Here is a 19,500-nt window from a genome sequence, read left to right as displayed (position 1 = left end):
CGAGATTTCTGAACAATTAAAAAAACGGTGGTTATCTCGTTTTGCAACGAAACTCTTCATATACAATTTAAGTGAATTTGTGCTGAAAACAAGCATTTTGCTTAAATTAAGTATTTAAGAAAAATAAATCTTATTTTTAGATTTTTTTTGCTCACCCCAATGGGAAATATTTTGCTTGTTTTAAGTTTAAATTTACTTAAATTGTATATTTTTTTTTGTCTATAAACTAGACTTATTTTTTTAGATCATTTTGCTCATTAAGAAAAAACATCTTAATTTAGGAATTTTTTGATATTTCTACTGAAAACAAGACAAAAATACTAAGTAAGAAAGTCATTTTTTGTCCAGTAATCGTACAAAAAATGATTTTCAAGAAAAAAGTGTCTTAGTATTTTTGTCTCGTTTTCAGCAAAAACATCTAAAAACTCCTAAACCAAAATTCTTTCTCCCGATGAGCAAAACGACCCAAGAAAACAAGTCTAGTTTCTAGACAAAACTATATTAAGTTAAAGTGAATTTGTGCTTAAAACAAGCAAAATTATCTGCCAATATGGTGAAAATTTTTTGCTTAAATTAAGTGTTTAAGAAAAAGAAAACTTATTTTTAGATTTTTTTCTCACCCCATTGGCAGATATTTTTGCCTGTTACAAGTTCAAATTCACTCAAATTGTATATTTTTTTGTCTATAAACTAGACTTATTTTTTAGATCATTTTGCTCATTAAGAAAAAACATCTTAATTGAGGAATTTTTTGATATTTCTACTGAAAATAAGACAAAAATACTAAGTAAGAAAGTAATTTTTTGCCCAGTAATCCTACAAAAAAATTATTTTCAAGAAAAAAATGTCTTAGTATTTTTGTCTCGTTTTCAGTAAAAACATCCAAAAATTCCCAAATCAAAATGCTTCCTCTCGACGAGCAAAACGACCCAAGAAAACAAGTCTAGTTTTTAGACAAAACTATATTAAGTTTAAGTGAATTTGTGCTTAAAACAAGCAAAATTATCTGCCAATAGGGTGAAAAAATGTTGCTTAAATTAAGTGTTTAAGAAAAAAAAAGAAAACTTATTTTTAGATTTTTTTTCTCACCCCATTGGCAGATATTTTTGCTTGTTATAAGTTTAAATTTACTTAAATTGTAAAATTTTTGTCTATAAACTAGACTTATTTTCTTAGATCATTTTGCTCATCAAGAAAAAACATTTTTAGACACTTCTACTGAAAACAAGACAAAAATACCAAGAAAGTCATTTTTTCCAGTATAATAGTCTTGCTAGCAGCAAACTTGAATCTCAAATATTTCACAGAGCGAAGTTAACAATCCAGACAAAACTCAAACATTTGTGAGTTGAGAATTATGCGAATGTTATGACGTTGTTGTGCTTGGTTCAGAACAAGCAGGTTTGCCATTGGCTAATTGGTCCTGTGCTTCAGTGTGTGATTGGTGGTTTGTGTTTGATTCTGTTTCAGTAGTCCAGTGTGTGTTGTCCCAGTCCCAAGATGTATGCTCGAGATTAGGTTCATTGTCTGATTCACAACGACCCTCGTTTTCAAGGGGGGCACACGTTGACCGATCCAACCTCTGACTGGGGTCGCAGTCATTAATAGAGTCTAGTAAGTCGGATATATCAGGAATGTCCCAGCAATTCTCAGAGTCCGTCCTCTTGCCCCGCACCTTTTTTTCAGTCTGGTTTATGCTTACACTTAAACTGGTATCTGTTGTGTCTTTGTTTGATGGTTCCTCTCTCTGATCATCTGGTTCAGACGCTGGTATGTCTAGTTTATCCTGAGTTAAATTAACCAGCTGTAATTGGCTGCCGCTGGCTTCTTCTCTAGTAGGAACCCCGACTGCCACAAGGATTGTGTCCATCTGACGCATGTAGTCCAGATGTCCGTTCACCTATAAGGTCAAAAGGTATTCAGTACTCAAAGCATTCAATATGCCAGTCCAAATGTTTATTTTTTATGACGCTTGCAAAAAAGCTCTGTAACTTAGAAGATGGATTGTTATGAATGGATCATTTTAAGTCAAAATGTCCCAATCATTTCATATTCAAGTTGCTTAAAATTATACTTAATTTCCATACATTCATACAGGACTGGAACTACGCAGAAATGACAACGAGTATCTCACTGGCACTGCAATTATAATAATTACAGTCTTTTGTGGGTGACAATCTAACAATGCCCTTTGTATTCTTGGAGGGGGTGGGGTGTTCGACAGAAAGCTTTAAATCTCGTTTTTTTCATGAAAGTAACATCAGATGACTTCCGATGGAAATTAAACTTTGATTCTGTGATCAGGTGAAGTCGTGATATTGTAAAGTTACTCTTGAATCAGAAACCAAATGCACTGCATGCACAATTACTGAAGCGAACGCGTGTGCTCACCACTGATGACAGATCCACATTTATGATTTTCCGGTCTTGTGAATTGATTGGCTGGAGCCCAGCGACAGATAGCTGCACAGATGAACTTCTGTACAGGAATCCAAGAAGCCAATCGCCTCTAAAGAAAGAAAGATAAAAGCTGACAATCATTTCAATTCCAGTTTGCAAAAAAAGCATGATGGTAAATTATTATTCTGATGACCTTGTAATGAGGGTTAGCACGTATTTCAAAATTAAAATGACTTAATCATAATGAAGACTCGAAGAGTCAACACCCAAGTCTCTTTGATAATCCATCCTTCAAATATGATTTGGGTTTTTCCAATATAAATCTATGTAACGTTTAATTCTGTGATTAACCTTCCTGTTATGTTCAAATTTTAGCAACACTTAATGTTTGGGGTCAAATTGACTCCACATCGTTTTAATATATGCCAAATACCTTCAAATTTAAAATACAATTTTAGGAAAACAAATTTTTTTCTTATACCTAAATTGTTTATTTAATATATTACTTTCTATATATTAATTTCTATGAAACATATCTTTTGTAGCACGTAAATTTAGTGTATATTTAGTAAAAAAATAAAACTAGTAATGAAAATAATATATAACATTTATTTTATTTGAGAAGAGTTTTGCACGTATAAATAGTGAAAAACACACATTAGATCAGTTTTAGAGGAACACTGTGTGTACTGTATGTACATTTATATATTGGCAGAACCTTTTATCAAAAGTGAGTAAAAGGAACTTCAAGTCAAAAAGTATGAAGGAAAAGTTAAAGGGTAGATTTAAAGGTTTAAAAATACAATTAGCATATTTTTCAGAGATGTCAAAATAGTTTTGGGGTCAATTTGACCCCAAACATAATAGGTGGGTTAAGTAATAAAGGACACACGATTTAAAGTCCAAATTATGAGTTAAGTGGCGTTAGATATTTGTCCAAATCGCCTAAACATGAGCACTAAAGCTTTGTTTATACTCGCGCTTTGCTCTGCGCCACGAGCCTCTGTCTTAACAAACAGGCGAGGTGTTTATAGTTGATGCGCTCGCTGTTGCACTATTCTTTAAAATGACAGGGGGCGATGCGAGCAATCGAGTCCAAAACCAACACAAAGAAGAGGATAGAAGTCGTCGTTCGCTGGATCAACCATGGTACTTATAACATTAGAGCTTGATATATAAATATGAGAACATGAATAAAACAACATCTTAAATATGTCTTTATTAAACTTTATCATTTCATTAACGATTTTACTAAACAAAACAATACAGAAATCTCAATCTTTGTATTTCATTCCTCATCCAGTGGTTCATTCAATACAAACATAAGCCAATAATTCTGAATCATATGTAAAATAATTTGTGTTTTAAATGCGAAGTTTCCATACTTTGTTTTAAGATTGTCAGATAAAAAGTAGGGGTGTAAATCAACAGTTCATTGCGATGCGATACAGTGTCGATCATAGCGATAAGATATTTATCCACAAGCGTTTCTTCGGTGCGATTACAATTCAATTTTGTATGATTACTTTATCGATACTTTGATACTACATGCCTAGTTAAGCAGGTTTTTTTATTACTCACGAATGCAACCAAAATATCTAACATAAATATTTAATTAAACTCTTTAAAAAAAGGCACACAATTGGGACATTTACAACAATAAACTAATGCTGCGTTCACACCAGCTGTGGTAGAGGCGTCAAGCGCGAGTGATTTCAATGTTAAGTCAATGTGAAGACGCGTTGATGCGCGTCTGGAGTCTCGCGGCGCGAATGAGGCATTTAGCACGGTAGACGCGCTTCCACCTAGGCGCGAGTTGAATCAGTTGAACTTTGGCGGAAAAACGCGCCGCGTTAACCAATCAGGAGCTTGCTCTAATAGTGAGGTGATTACAGGAAGCGAATGGAGTAGCAGAAGCCCTCATGACGCAAATTTCCGTGTGAATGTCTCAATTAGAATTTCACGCGCGGCCTTTCTTGCGCAAATGAAGCGAGTAAACTCAAACTGTTCAAGCTGCAAACTAGGGGCGGTAGACACGATTTTGACGCCTCAAACGTGGCTGGTGTGAACCCACAGTAAGAAAAAAATTAACTTTTTTAATCAAGCTTATTATGGCAACAAAGTCTTTCAGCTGGTGCTGGTAAAGGTTATCTGCCAATCTGTATGTCCAATCCATTTTCCAAATACAACATATTTCCAAACCCAAGATTTGCGTCTGATAGCAGTCACAACGTCTTCTGCCTCTTTCGCTGTGTTTTTTCTGCTACAACCACTTTGTTGGTGCATTGCATTCACTTGCTGACACTAGCAAACAAAAATAAACAAAAATGCACGCTTTGGCAGAAATGCGTAGATGGATGTTACGTCAAGGAATGAGGATGCGGAGAGTGTTAAAATAAAGACACATGTGTGACAAATGTAATCAATCCATATCAATGTATTGTTTCACCCCTAATACATAAAACTGTATATGCATTGTTTTGCATGGATTGATCAAAAAGATACATTACAGGCTTGCCTGCTCGGACAGAATCCCCTCAAGGTCAATCATTTTTGCATGCGGAGCCGCGTGCGCGGTTACAAAAATTTTCGTGCACACCTCCACGCTAAATAAGGGTCTCGCACACCCAACGCGCACGACGTTGACGTCATTATTGCTGCGCACCAACGTCGAGTATAAACAAATCCTAATAGAGACTTTCGGCATTTTGGCAAATGTTTCCGCCCGGTCTAACCTGCTATATCCATTGACAATCTTCCCAGCCACGACCCTAGACAGCCGCTGCCAAGTCTTCACCGAACCGTCCACCGGGGCTCCCAGCAGCACCACGTCTTCTACCACACCTTCACTACCTGCTCGATAATAAGAGACAAAATGTCCTTCAAACGCCATCAGGTTCTCATTTACAGCTTTACACCTTTCAGATTTCTTTCATTACAGACAGAAATAGAAACCGAAAAATCTTATTCTGACATTTCTTAGACAAAGAACTGTTAATACAAAAAAAAAAAAAACACTGTGGCATGATCTTCACACACTCTATGAAATGAAATGAAAGAGGACCTTGATCATTAGCCAGCTCCTCCAGGCAGAAGTAGATGACACGTGCACCGAGACTAAAACCGATCAGGCTGACGGGTCGCTTTCCCTGCGCGGAGAGAAAAGAAAATGTAACATTCATTTTTAATTGGTCATTTTAAACTAAAATGAGAGAAATCTCTAATATAAAGTTTCTTCTGGCCTGCTGTCTGCTCCGCAGAACCTGGGCGAGATGCTTTCCCACTGCTGCCGAGCGGCTCAGGCAAACGCCCCAAGGGTTGTCGATCACACTGGCTACAGCCAGCAGAGACGCGGGCCATGTTAAAGCTGCTACTATACCTGAACACAGACCAGATAAAAAGCAATGTGGATGGCATGGTTATCATTTTTCTTTAAAACGAAAAGTGACAATAAATGGTGGCCTGCACAAATGATAAAAATAGCACTGTACATAATAAGTAGTACCTTGTTATACCATCACCTAATAGTGTTAGATCCTTAATACATACTGTACCTGACAACACTGTGTATTTGAGGGCTTCCTGAGCCACAACACTGGCAAGCCCATCCCATAATGAGTCCACAATCGAGCCCAGGTCTAATAAGTAACGCGATTCCCATTTCAGACAATATTTCTCACCGCACGCTCCCAGACTGGACCACGGCGCTTGAAACGAACCTGGACACAATGTCAATCAAATGGCATGTGAATGCAAACAACATTTATCTGGTTATGGATTATATACGGCTGTTCAGTACGTAACTCACTGTATTTGCCAGTGCAGAGCCACCCGGTCACGGCTATGGTGACATGAAGATGCTTTCCAGAACTCAACGGCAGAAACTCAAATTCTTGTATGGCACCGACACGCTTGTTCATTTTATAACCTGAATCAATCAATATGTAAGAGTAGATATAGCTTTTCAGAATCAAATATATATTTCACATACAATGAAATATAAAGTGATGCTCTTAACCTTGAATTCAGCAACAGCTTCAAATGTATTCATATGCATCAGTATATACTAGGGCTGTCAAAATTAACGCGTTATCGCAAATTCATTTTAACACCACTAACTTTATTAACGGTGATTAACACAATAACAACACTAATTTTATTAACAGTGATTAACACAACGCCCTTGGTCAAGCCTATAGTTGGATATATTAGGACACAGCCTTACTGTGACCCGTGCTGTCTAAATGATTCAGAGGTTTTCATAAAAATAAGAACATTAAGCTCTCGTCTAGCAAATTCAATGCTCTAAATAGTCATTAAACATCTAAAATGATTTATTTGTACGTTTTCTAAGTGAACCGTCATAAATGATCTAATGCAAAGATATGGGTCTCCATCTGTGTATTTTGGTTTCGCTTTTAAAGCATACAGAAATTCAAAAATAAATTGCAGGACTTGCTTGATGTTAAAAGGGTTATCAAGAGAGATAAAGTTCGGGACCTGATTAATGTTTAAAGAGTTATTAAGACCGTCAAGACTCAAAAACGATCTTCCTCGCATGCACACAGAGGCGCGAGTGCGCAACCCCGATATGTAGACATCTTCACGAAATTACTGTTTTAAAAATATCTGAATTCACCCAGGTAGGACCTATAATCTGTTATATCTGAAGTGAATGTTTGGTTAACTGAGGAAAAATATCTGTGTTCAGCGCCGCCGCTCCCATAACGCACATCACGCGCTTGTGCGTAGGGCACCAAGTGCTGAGGGGGCACCAAAAATAATATCCTAATGAAAAAAATTATAATGCCACATTATTTCATTAGCTTATAGAAATATTATTAGGCACTTTTTAGCCATGTATATGTAACAAAAAAGGGGGTACGAGATCATTTAATTGCTCTAGTCTAGAAAGTATGTCCCCCTGCATTGGATGGTCTGCGCCGGTTGATCGTTCCGGTACCTGACGAAGTTTGACAGACAGTAGGCAACTTTTATGGAAATGGCCCCGAAAAGACAGCAGGAGTCAGGATTTGAGAAAAGAAACAACAAGAAACTGTGAGATGATGCCCGTGCATCACTTCCAGGTAAGTCCCTGTTTAATCATGAAATGTGCATGTGCTGCTGCTAATCGTAATGCGCAGTAATGCGCCTCGAACTTGTCAGATCCTGGCAGTTACTGGTGTGGGCATTATAAAGGAATTATGCTTAGGGCACCAAAATGGCTAGCAGCGCCACTGGATGTGTTGCCATTAAAGATCCTTGCATTATAGTAGATCTTAAAGTTGTCTGTCTCAATGTCAATAAAACAAAAAAGAAAAAAAGTTTAAAATATATGGATATTGTTTTTGACTTTGTGTGTGCTAAATCTATTTATTAAATCTATTATTTTAAGGTATGGATGTGGTAATTTTGTGGTAAATTGGGATTTTTCTCAAAATTATCTTTGCTGACTCTGACAACTTCAAACAGGTTGAAGATTCAAACAAGGCATGCATTGTTTTGAAGTTTTTTAATAAAGAATGTCAAAAAATAAAACACCCATCTCATAAAATTTGCTCATTCCGACTTAATTTGTCAGCACAGCTCACAAATGATGCAGCAGCAAACAGAGATGGAGAAAGAAAAGGGTCTTCTGAAAGAAAAATTCATATACAAAACTATGGCTGATGATTCGGTCGAAAATGTAAACAGGCTGCTTTAATATAAATTTGCATAAATAATCTATATTTGTCCACACCCATGTTGATTAGAGTATTAAAAAACTGAAAATTGTTAAATGAGGGTAAATTTAAGACAGATAAAAATGTGAGATTAATTTGTGATTAATCGCGAGTAAACTCATGAAATCATTAGATTAATCTAGATTAAATATTTTAATCTATTGACAGCTCTAGTATATGCTAGTGGTTAAAAGTGTAGTGGTTACATAGCTTAGCTGGCAAGCAGAAGGTTACACGTTTAACCCTTGTGCATTGTTCAAATTTACTACCCTTTCGTGTTGTTAGTGGATGAAAACATCCACTAAATTAAACTGCTGTAAAAATGTATCAGATAAATATTTTTTCCACATTTTTTTTTTCAAAAATCTGTTAGTCAACCTCAGTACTGATCATAACTACAAAGTCCATGATTCCATGATTTGAACTCTTTAATTGCCAAGTTCATAAGGGGGGGAACACAAAATGACTGATTTTCAATATAAAAAGTGACTGTAAACTGGATTTTTAAAACCTTGTTCATAATAAATTATGTTCATCTATAGGGCTGTAACGATATATCGCGTGTCTCATTAAAAAGGCCTGTCTAAAATCGAATCTGCATCGCTGCATCGCAATTCTGTGTTTCATGCGCAGCTTGTGCGTGTACTATGGCGTTTTGGTCAGTAAGAAGTCTGTTATTAATCTAAAATCATTATGAGTCTGAGTCTTTTATAACGTGCATTTAAAAAAGCAACACTCGTTAAACAAAGTCATTCAAAATATTCTTTATTATCATGAAAATACCTGAAACAATTTGAAGAACGGCGATATACATATTCCTGTAGACCAGGGATGGGCAACTTTGGTCCTGGAGGGCCGGTGTCCTGCAGAGTTTAGCTCCAACCATAATTAAACACACCTGAAGCAGCCAATTAAGGTATGACTAGGCATACTAGAAACTTTTAGGCAGGTGTGCTGAGGCAAGTTGGAGCTAAACTCTGCAGGACACCGGCCCTCCAGGACCGAAGTTGCCCATCCCTGCTGTAGACATTTCCTGGAATAGGGTTTATAACGCTACTTCTTCTGTGGCACAAGTGGCGTTTCTGCACGAGTGCACCCCCTGGCTTTTGGATGTGGTGACATTTCACCGTAATTCTTTCAAATACATTCATTGAGAAAACGCGCATTTGCACGATAAATCGTTACAGCCCTTTTAATCTAACAGTCACTAACAATAAATGAGGGAGTAAAAAAAAATAAAAACTGATGCTACACAAAAACTAAAAATGCATCAAAGCCAGTGTTTTTTTACTAATTTTTTGACTGTCCAAGACTGTGAAAAAGGTAAAAAAAAAATCAGTTTACAATCACTTTTTATATTGAAAATCTGTCATTTTGTGTCAGTTTTTTTTCCAAATCAAATTATGAACTTGGCAATTAACGAGTTAAAATAATGTAATTTTTGTGAAGATTTGGTAGTTTTGATCAGTACTGAGGGTGATTAAAAGATTTATGAAAAAAAATGTGGAAAAATTATTAATTTGATAAATTTTTATAGCCATTTAATTTAGTGGATGTTTTCATCCACTAACAACACGAAAGGGTAGTAAATTTTTGAAATGTTTCAAAGCATTTAAATATAAGATTTGTCACCAAAAATCATTCAATTTGCTGAAACAGAGGGAAAGGTGTGGTCAAATTAAGAGTAAAAAAACCCTCTAGTGCAGTGGTTCTCAAACTGGGGGGCCGCAAGATGATGCCAGGGGGGCCCCAGTTTTATGACATTTTATAATTATCATGAATTCTGTGTAATTAAACAAAAAAATAAACCTACTAACCAACAACCCTACTTTTTATAATTTAATGGGGTGGTTTCCCAGACAGGGATAAGCTTAATCCATGACTAGGCCTTAGTTTAATTAGGAAATATAACTAGTTTTAACAAACATGCCTTACTAAAACATTACTTGTGTGCATTCTGAGGCGAAACAAAGGGAACTGATCTATTTTAAGATGTCAGTGCAAGTTGTTTTCAGTTTGGCCAGCTCTTAAAAATGTTTTAGTCTAGGACTAGTCTAATCCCTGTCCGGGAAACCGTCCCAATATGTGAACTGTTTTTGTCATACATTTTCTTTGGGGGCCGCGAAGGAATGCACCGTACACAAGGGGGGCCGCATGCTGAAAAAGTTTGAGAATCACTGCTCTAGTGGATAAAAACATCCCAAACAACATATAAGCGTTAAACCGCTTCAAAAACTCACACTTGTATATTTTTAACACACACGTATATTTCTGACCTGTTAATCCAGCACCAGCAGCTCCAAACATAGAGGCCATGATAGCAATGCCTGTGGCCGATCCTAAAGCAGCCGCTCCACCGGCTCCTAACACGGCCCCGGCCCCAGCCGCCACCAGAGGAGCCGCCAGCCCTCCGGTCAAACCTGACAACACCCACAGCACATAAGCCCGTTTCACACAGACATAACGGAAAATACAGGAAAAAGGCATCCGGGATTTGTCCGGAATCGTTTAATTTTTGGTTCATTCACACTGCCAATTAATATAATGTTCTGGTTTTGATGATACTTTGAAAATGTAAATATAACACTAAGACTCACCAATCACGGTCCCGCCGCCAACAGTGGCTAGACCAATCAGCAGGTAGCGTCGCAATTTACGCCCTCTTTCCTTCTTTTGCCTTCTAGATGATTCTTCTCTGTAGATGATGTGTGAATTTGAATCATGAAAACCTCACTGGATCTACAGCACATTTCTCATTTACTCTGAACATGAAACTAATTTAAATGTAGCACAGCAAAGAAATAAAAACCTTGACATTAAGTATAAAATACTTACGGCTGTGTGCGGTCTCCTTCAATGGCAGCACAAATATATTAAAAGACAGCAATCAGCAGATGCATTCAGACTGCATGCCCATGTCAAAACTATTAGTGCATTTCTATTGATTTCACAAAATATTGTGAAGATATTGATTGTGTCCAAGCGTTTCTGTATTTCAGATTGACATTTTCTTTTAAAATTGCAGACGGCTCAAAGCAAGTTTTGTGAAAATAATCTTTTGTCAATAATCCACCCGACGGTTAAGCTGGTCAATGACGCTGGATGTCAGAGATGTTCAAAAAGGAAAAATCGTTTAAATATATGTTGAAATCCAAGCATCAAGTTCCTAGAAATGTACTTTAAGGAAAAACTATTTTTTTACATTTAACAAAAAGTTTGATTTAAAAGCTGTAATTTCTTGACTACATACACAAAAGTAAACACGGTAATTGTTTTCAAATAAGCTTAAAAGCTGAATTCTAGGGGAAAATTTTGATTCTTTAAGAGTTTAACTCTTTCTCCACAATTGACGAGTTATCTCGTCAATTAAGAGAAAACATTTCCCTGCCAACAACGCTTTCCTGACAAGTTTTTAAGGTAATTTAATTCCACTATTATCCACTAGATGGCACTCTTACCCAATTTATAAAAACTGAAGCAAAAACTAATTTAATTACATTTTAAACTCCGTGTATGTTTTGATCATCGTTCTAAATCTGATCTCTAACAAAATTCCTTTACAAAAAATGCAATTATTTCAGCTTTTTGCTCAAAATTTTGTATTTTCGAACAAACCTACCCATACCCTTACCCAAGGTTATAAAAAGAGAAAAAATGAAGATAGGATGAAACGTTTTTATTTCCCATTTTGTTTCTTTGTTTTTTTAGAAAGCAGAGGGTCTGTTCTTTACGGTCTGTTTCCTGTGCGCACATAAAATTAGTGCGTTTAGTCGCCATAGTTTCACGTGCGCACGCCATAGTTTCACGTGCGCATGCCATAGTTTCATGCGAACGTGAAACTAAAGTTTAGATTTGCGTGCTCACGTGAAACTATGGCGTGCGCACATGAAACTATGGCGTGCGCACGTGAAACTATGGCATGCCATAGTTTCACGTGCGCACGCCATAGTTTCACAAAGTTTAGATTTGCGTGCTCACGTGAAACTATGGCGTGCACACTCCATAGTTTCACGTGCGCACGCCATAGTTTCACGTGAGCACGCAAATCTAAACTTTAAGAAAAAATTCTGCACATGAAGGTTTTGCGTGAGCACATGAAACTAAACTTTAGATTTTTTTACTCCAATATCACCTTAGGGGCTCGGTAGTTCTTTCATTTGATATATTTGTATGTTTATATATTTTTATAGAAGAAAATTTTTTCTGAATGGCATTTTGTGAAACTTGTAAAAAACCACACACAAAAAATGCAGGCGGGGAATTACTTCTTGAAAAAAGTCCTGAATATTAAGAAGATTTGAGGTTATTCTCTTCGCCCTTAACTAACTCTGTGTCTCGAGGTTTTGATCTTTTGATCAAAATTACTTTTAATTTTTAAAACTGAACACGGACATCACATACCAAGTCAATTTTCTGAAAGAGTGGCATTTTAATATGTGACCAGTCACGGAAAGTAGGGACACAAGTCGGATCTGGGACATTTTGAGTTATTCACAGATCCTGAAAGTGCAGATTCTAAGCTTTCCAACGATATGTAACACATGGAAATCTGATAAGAATTGGAGAAGTTGTGGCCATTTGAAGGTAGGCACTCCAAAATTCTTAATGCTGAGAAAACGGCTTGTAAAGTTTGTGCTTTTTCACCCCTCTCAGCTGCTGGGAGGGACAATAGGGCTCATTTACATCTCATTGAGATTAGCCATACCCTCTGTAAAGCTCCCCCATGACCAATACCTTTTACTGTTAATTCACTGTAAAAGTTTGTGGTTAGCTGGTTTAAGTCTGATAAAAAAAAAACGTAAAAATATTTGCACATTTAACGGCTACACATACTTCATACGTGAGCTAAGTCATTAACATCGGTCAATTCAGGCATTAATAGCAGATGCTCATATTGCCATCTAAAAGCTCATTATAGTAATGGGGACAATCGAAACCACAGTCCTGAGCTATCTAATAACAATAGGGGTTTTGGCAATCGAAACCACAGTCCTGAGTTAACAACAACTTTGGGTTTTGGCAATCGAAACCTGAGCTAGCTAATAACAATTGCAATAAATGTGAAGGTCTACGTGTACGTGTTCTTACAATGAACAAAAAACAACAAACTTTAATGTTTATGGAAACTCACCCCATAAGAAACAGAAAATTGTTCTTGCAGATCTTGTTCCCTCCAATGAAATAAGTTGTTCGGGCACACCTCTCTTTGTCGGTGTCTTTGTGGATGTTATCATTTCCGAAGTTTGCACTGTGATATCAATGATATCAGATTGAGCCTGTCAGAGTGCTGCTTAAGTAGCCACGCTGTTCCCTTGGGGGGCGGGTCCATAACTAAAGTATCAAACGCCGCTGCATGTAAATAAACACAGACAATGACCGCGCCCCCCGCTGCACGCTAGAATCTCGGGAAAAACAACCCGTTCATAACAGCATATATTACACTTTAATGAAACCAATCGCTCGCTCGTTCCTCCAGCAGCCAATGACTTCATTGAAAATATTGATAGACAAAACATGTAGCCAATTATATAACGTATTCAACAATGTCTATGTGACTTTTTGTGTATGTATAAGTCTTCATGTTGTGATGCAAGAACTGACGTCAAAGTACCGCGAGAGCGAGTCGAATTAAACTACTCCATAAGATTTCTTAAAGAGATCTCGCGGTACTTTGACATCATTCGACTGCGGCGCCGCATAAAGTCAGTGACACGGAACTACAGTCACGTGACTTCACGCTCGAGCCGGAAGAGAAGACAATGCTGAATAATGTTGTAATTCTTGCTATTTTTGGACCAAACTGTATTCTCGATGCTTTAACACATTCTTACTGACCAACTGATGTCACATGGACTACTTTGATGATGTTTTTATTACCTTTCTGGACATGGAAACCGTACATAGAGTTTAAATGGAGGAGACATAAAGCTCTCGGACTAAATCTAACGTTAAAACATCCTAAACTGTTTTCCGAAGATGAACGGAGGTCTTTTGAGTTTAGAACGACATAAGGGTAAGTCATTGCTTACATTATTTTCATTTTTGGGCAAACTATCCTTATTTTAGTAGTCACGCTGTTCCCTTTGCGGGCGGGAGCGAAAACCAAGCTGCTTATACAGTATGTAAATACACACAGACAATGACGCCCCCCGCTGCACGCTAGAATCTCCGGAAAAACAAGCCTATTTCAACCGCAAAATTTACGCTTTTAAATATACAAAAACTGCTATCTCAAACATGGAGAGGCTTCTTCATGATCTCAACTAACAGATTCTGCAATAAAACGAAAATCACAAATTTTGAAAATAAACACTTTGTTGCTCATTATCTCGAAACTTGCGCTGCCGACTTGTGTCCCTAGTTTCCGTGACTGGTCACATATAGTTGTGAATAATTAATAGATATGAAAAAGAAATGAGCTTCTTCTCTCATCTTTCTAAAAGAAGATGTCAAGAACCCCATCGAGATGTTAAGGAGCAGCTGAGAAGAGAAAAAAGTTTCACTCACTCGCTCTCCTCCACTGCCTCTCTCAATTTCTCTCCGAGAGTCTCTTCAAAATCTTCCAGCTGCTGCTGGGAGACGCGCAGGAGACAGCTGACGTGTCGGATCAGAACCCGAGCTCTCGCATCGTAAAGTCCTGCATGAGAAGAATCAGAAACAGCTATTACACAAGAAACCATTAAAGAAACTCCAACATCTGCTGAAAAAAATTAAGAAATTATATTTTCTTGCACGCCAATATAAACTCACCATCTTTGACAGAGAATGATACGAGATCCTGAAAATTGAAAGAAAACATCACATTGCATGAATGTTCACATATGACAAACAAATAGGTTAAAGCATTTGGTTAAACTGACTTGTGTACCTGAGTGATTGGTAACGCTCCGTTTCTGAGCAGTGGTTCTGCGTGTAAAATAGACAGGAAGGTGTCAGTACCTTCGAACCCGTGCCCTGCCAAGAAAGCCTGCATTACCGGCATGACAGACTCGTCCAAATTCAGCCATCGTACAAGACTCTCCAGATATGTCTCACGGAAACTCCTGCGTTCAAGACAAATTTAACAAATAAATCAAAAGGACACTAGAAAACATTACTGTACATGGACATGTTAATGCAATTACTTTTGCTCAGGTCCATGAAACAGCTGACCCAGGGACACACCACATAATCCAGCATAAGCAAAACGTCCTGGTTCACTTAGCTGTTGGCCAAACACCTCCACTGATAACTCATCCTGATCTGATCCCCCTGGATCTACAATAAATCATTCAAAACTGAACAATGAAATCTGATGTTTCATTCTGGAGTTAACATGGTTACAAATATGCATTCATTTGTTTACCTACCTAGACATTGTCAGAGTATTTCAAGGTTTATGTTTCATTATAAGAGATAATGTTTTGAATGAGTTGTCATAATATCAAACAACTACAGATATACTATAGAACTATAGAAACTATAGAAAAAGCATCATAGATGTTGTTTATACCGGTTTATGTTTATTTTACAAAAGGACCAACAAACAGCTTTATTGTCATTTCAGGCATATACACCTTGTACATTAAGCCTTAAAGATTTCTTTATATTTTTACTTTATTGTTTATATAATTTATTGCGTACAGTGAGAATTTATAGCATCTTGTGTGTATAAAACAACTTTCCAAGAAAAAACAAGACTGTGTAAAAATAAATGTTTATTGTATTATAAACAGTCTATCTATATTTTGAACACAGTAGTTTTATCCAAGCAATTTACCCATTCAAACCACATCAATCTTAATAGTTATCTTTAATTTTGTATATAATCATTTATAAGTGATATATTATTGTTGATGAGGACTGGAAATGAAACGTCTTATATTCAGGTGCATGGTTGTACCTACCACTGATGTCCCAAGTGAGGAAAAATAGGCCAACTAACATTATAAATGTATTACACAATAATTTCATTATTTAATACTTTTTAGTATTAAAAGGAAGCCTTTTAGTCTCTGGTGCCACAGTTTTCCAGAACTACAACCTAAATGAAGTCTCCAAAACCTATCTGGGTTCTCAGAGACGTTGCTAAGGTCAAGAATCCATAAATCTCCAAAGAAAACCTGCGTAATAATAATGCACGCCTGAATATGTGACCATGGAGCACAAGTTGCATGGGTATATTTGAAGCAATAGCCAACAATACATTGTATGGGTCAAAATTATTAATTTATTCCTTTATGCCCAAAATCATTAGGATATTAAGTAAAGATCATGTTCAATGAAGAGAATTTCGTCAAGGTTTCTTTGTAAGTGGATGCAGTTGCTAAGGACTTCATTTGGACACCTTCAAAGTTGATTTTCTCAATATTTAGATTTTTCACCCTCAGATTCCAGATTTTTATATGGCTGTATCTCAATCAAATATTTTACTATACTAACTATACTTTATTTTTATTGACTACTTTATTGTCTGGCACCTTATTGATCGTGAGTGCGCTGTAACTCTTCTTATATTACTATACTAACAAACCATCAATAGAAAGCTTAGCTATTCAGTTTTCAGACATATAAATCTCAATTTTAAAAAATGTACCCTAATGACTGGTTTTGTAATCCAGGGTCAAATATAAAGTGTGTTTCAATCTCCTCATTAACAATAATATAAATGTATAAATAATAATATAATAACATTTATAAATATATTTATACTTAAAAATGATTATACAAAACTAATGGTAGTTATGAAAGGGATGGTTCACCCAAAAATTAAAATTCTGTCATCATGAACACAAAAGAAGATATTTTGATAAAATATGGTAAGCACACACCTGATTGTAACGATTGACTTTTATAGTAGGAAAACAAATATTATGGAAGTATTGTGATGAATGAGGAAGAAGATATTTTGATAAATGATGGTAAGCATGTGTACCATTTTATTTGTTTTTCCTACTATGGAAGTCACTCAGCTAGGTGCTTACCATCATTTATCAAAATAACAACTTCTGTGTTCATCAGAAAAAAAGAAATGCATACATGTTTAGAACAACATAAAGATGAGAAAATGATGAGAGAATCTTCATTTTTGGGTGAACTATCCCTTTAAGACTGATGTGGTTTGGAACTGGTAAAATGTGCTTGGAAAAAAATGTGATCAAGATTGCATAATAATTAATTATTCATGCACATGAGTATGTCAAAGACGTAAAAAAGCTTTGTAAATGTACTAAATAATACTTCATAAACTGCATGAACAGCATAACACACAGAACAGTAATGTAATGGGTCAGTTTTGCATGTGAATGTGCAAAGGTTGATCCAGACATGCTATTGTGGAAAGAAAAGCATATAAGTATGAAGTAAACTGTGGTGTGGAAAGATCAATATTATGGTTGCACTCCGAGTTCAGAACAAAATTTAATGTTTCTACTATAGTCACGTGTTATTATTATACAAACATGACATCACACCAACAACAAGCAATGTAACACACCTATAATATAACATTTTTTTAGCTTCGTTCTGGTAAAATGGACTGGTGATAATGTGTTTAATTTTATTTGTTCAAAAAAAGTGTGTTTTTGTTTACAGTCCAGCGTTGGTCATAGCAGCTGTTGGACACGTCAGTACAAAAGAGGCAAGAGCGCTGTCAAATCACTGATCCACAGAAAACATAATATATCAATAACATATACATTAACAATAATATATCAAAATTCATAAAACAATATAACCCAGCGCAACACCACAACAACTAATACACGTTTTAACTCATTCGCGATAAGAAACAGAGAGACTTTTATTTTGTTTATGCTGTCTAAAGATAATTTGAAGGGCCTGTACGTATGTAACTGCACGTTTAGTGAATAATATAAATACCTGGCGTCAGTTTCGGACCCCCAATGTTGTTATTTGTCGGGTCCATAGGCTTCGTCCAACAATACAAATATAGCAGATTTGTTTTCGCATGCAGAAAAGTTTTTACTTTCTTTTTGCGATCGACGAAAGTTCACCACCAGAGATTTGTTTACCTCAGTAGCAGCAGCGCCTCCTACCGACTTCATTAATTCCGTTATTTACGAATCCCGCCTATGCGAAGGACCGGCGTATGAATATTAATGAAGAAGGGGGAGGTTGCCCAAAGACGGAGAGTGGATTGGCTGACATGCAACGTCGGCCTGTTCAATAAGAATCCTGGGAAAAGTTTCGTTCATGAATATTAAATAGGTACTTTCATTACAGGAATGTTACGAAGAAACGGTCAGTATGACATTATAAGTTGTTTAACGACATTACGTCTTCATAAAAAGATTAATAATTTCGATTACATTTTCGAGATAATTTAAAGAAAAAGCATCTGCAATTGAAACGAACATAATAAATATATACCGGAAGAATTGTTGAAGTGCCATTTATTTGCCAGCAGGGGCCGCTATTAGTACACATAAACTACCGCTCTATTTAAGCCTGTTCTGCATTCTATCTCAAAAAAGTGAAATCTCTGTGTGATATATAACATTACTTCATTCATTTCTTTTAAAGCAAATCGGTAAAAAAGCTATTAAAAAGGATTGCCTTTAGATAATTCCTAAAAATATAACTTATAGCATGTAATGATCCCTCTTTATATTACCTGGATGACATTAACATTAGTCTCATTACATAATCCAAATAGCATTTAACAACTTTATCTTACACCTTCGAACTGTTGTATCTTGTTTCTGTTTAAAAAAATGTCCATACCTGAAATGATCCAAGAAGACAGTTTGTGAAATGCATGGTTATATAATTTTCTTAAACTCAAAAAGCATATCTGTGACCTAAAATCACCAGAGCATTTAGCATATTCAGTTTCTGAATGCGTCTCTAAGTCTATTTACATTCTTTTCACAACTACTAACTCGAAAAAATTCCTTTCGTTTTTATGCCAGCATTTTTCCCCTTTCTTTTTCTGTGTACAGAGGGATCATTTGTGTATAAAGTCGAAACATTATTCAAGAAAGGAAAAAGGACAAATTAGGGAAAATGAGGTTCTGTTAATATAAACTCTGCTCCACCATCTAAATAAATGTCATGTTGTGCTTTCAGCTTTGTTTATACATTTGTGCATCTCTAGATTTTAACCTCTTTCTCCATCTCCACTCCAGAGGTTGATATGAATTTTGCATTACTGACACTGAGCACTTTTATAAGTCTAAACAGATTGTGTAAGCAGCACATCTTCAACTTGATTTAATGTAAATCCAGATCGACACAGAAAGATGCACAACGTTCTCTGAATTAAATAAAAGACAAAACTGCAGACAGACAGAAGTGTTTCATTTATCTTAGCTGTGTGATTAATTGGGTTTATTTTAGTTTTCCTTCGTCAGATTAACAGGATACAATAACTGTT

General features: G+C 36.2%; 1 protein-coding gene across 1 annotated transcript; it reads right to left on the bottom strand.

Annotated features, from left to right (window-relative positions):
• Positions 1-1,272: 1,272 nt before the first annotated feature.
• tmco4 (transmembrane and coiled-coil domains 4) lies at positions 1,273-18,190 on the bottom strand. Its single transcript, XM_055187870.2, has 14 exons — positions 17,985-18,190; positions 15,248-15,380; positions 14,992-15,166; positions 14,874-14,901; positions 14,631-14,760; positions 10,721-10,818; positions 10,400-10,543; positions 6,209-6,328; positions 5,955-6,119; positions 5,643-5,779; positions 5,465-5,549; positions 5,136-5,253; positions 2,392-2,509; positions 1,273-1,900 (listed from the first exon to the last, which is right to left on the bottom strand). Exons 1-14 carry the CDS (start codon positions 18,028-18,030, stop codon positions 1,367-1,369), a joined length of 2,031 nt encoding a protein of 676 aa, XP_055043845.2. The 5' UTR covers positions 18,031-18,190; the 3' UTR covers positions 1,273-1,366.
• Positions 18,191-19,500: the final 1,310 nt, after the last annotated feature.

Source organism: Misgurnus anguillicaudatus, chromosome 13 (assembly GCF_027580225.2).
Source record: "Misgurnus anguillicaudatus chromosome 13, ASM2758022v2, whole genome shotgun sequence".
NCBI lineage: Eukaryota > Metazoa > Chordata > Actinopteri > Cypriniformes > Cobitidae > Misgurnus > Misgurnus anguillicaudatus.
The sequence above is the reverse complement of the archived record's forward strand: the minus strand, read 5'-3'. Positions and strand labels throughout refer to the sequence as shown.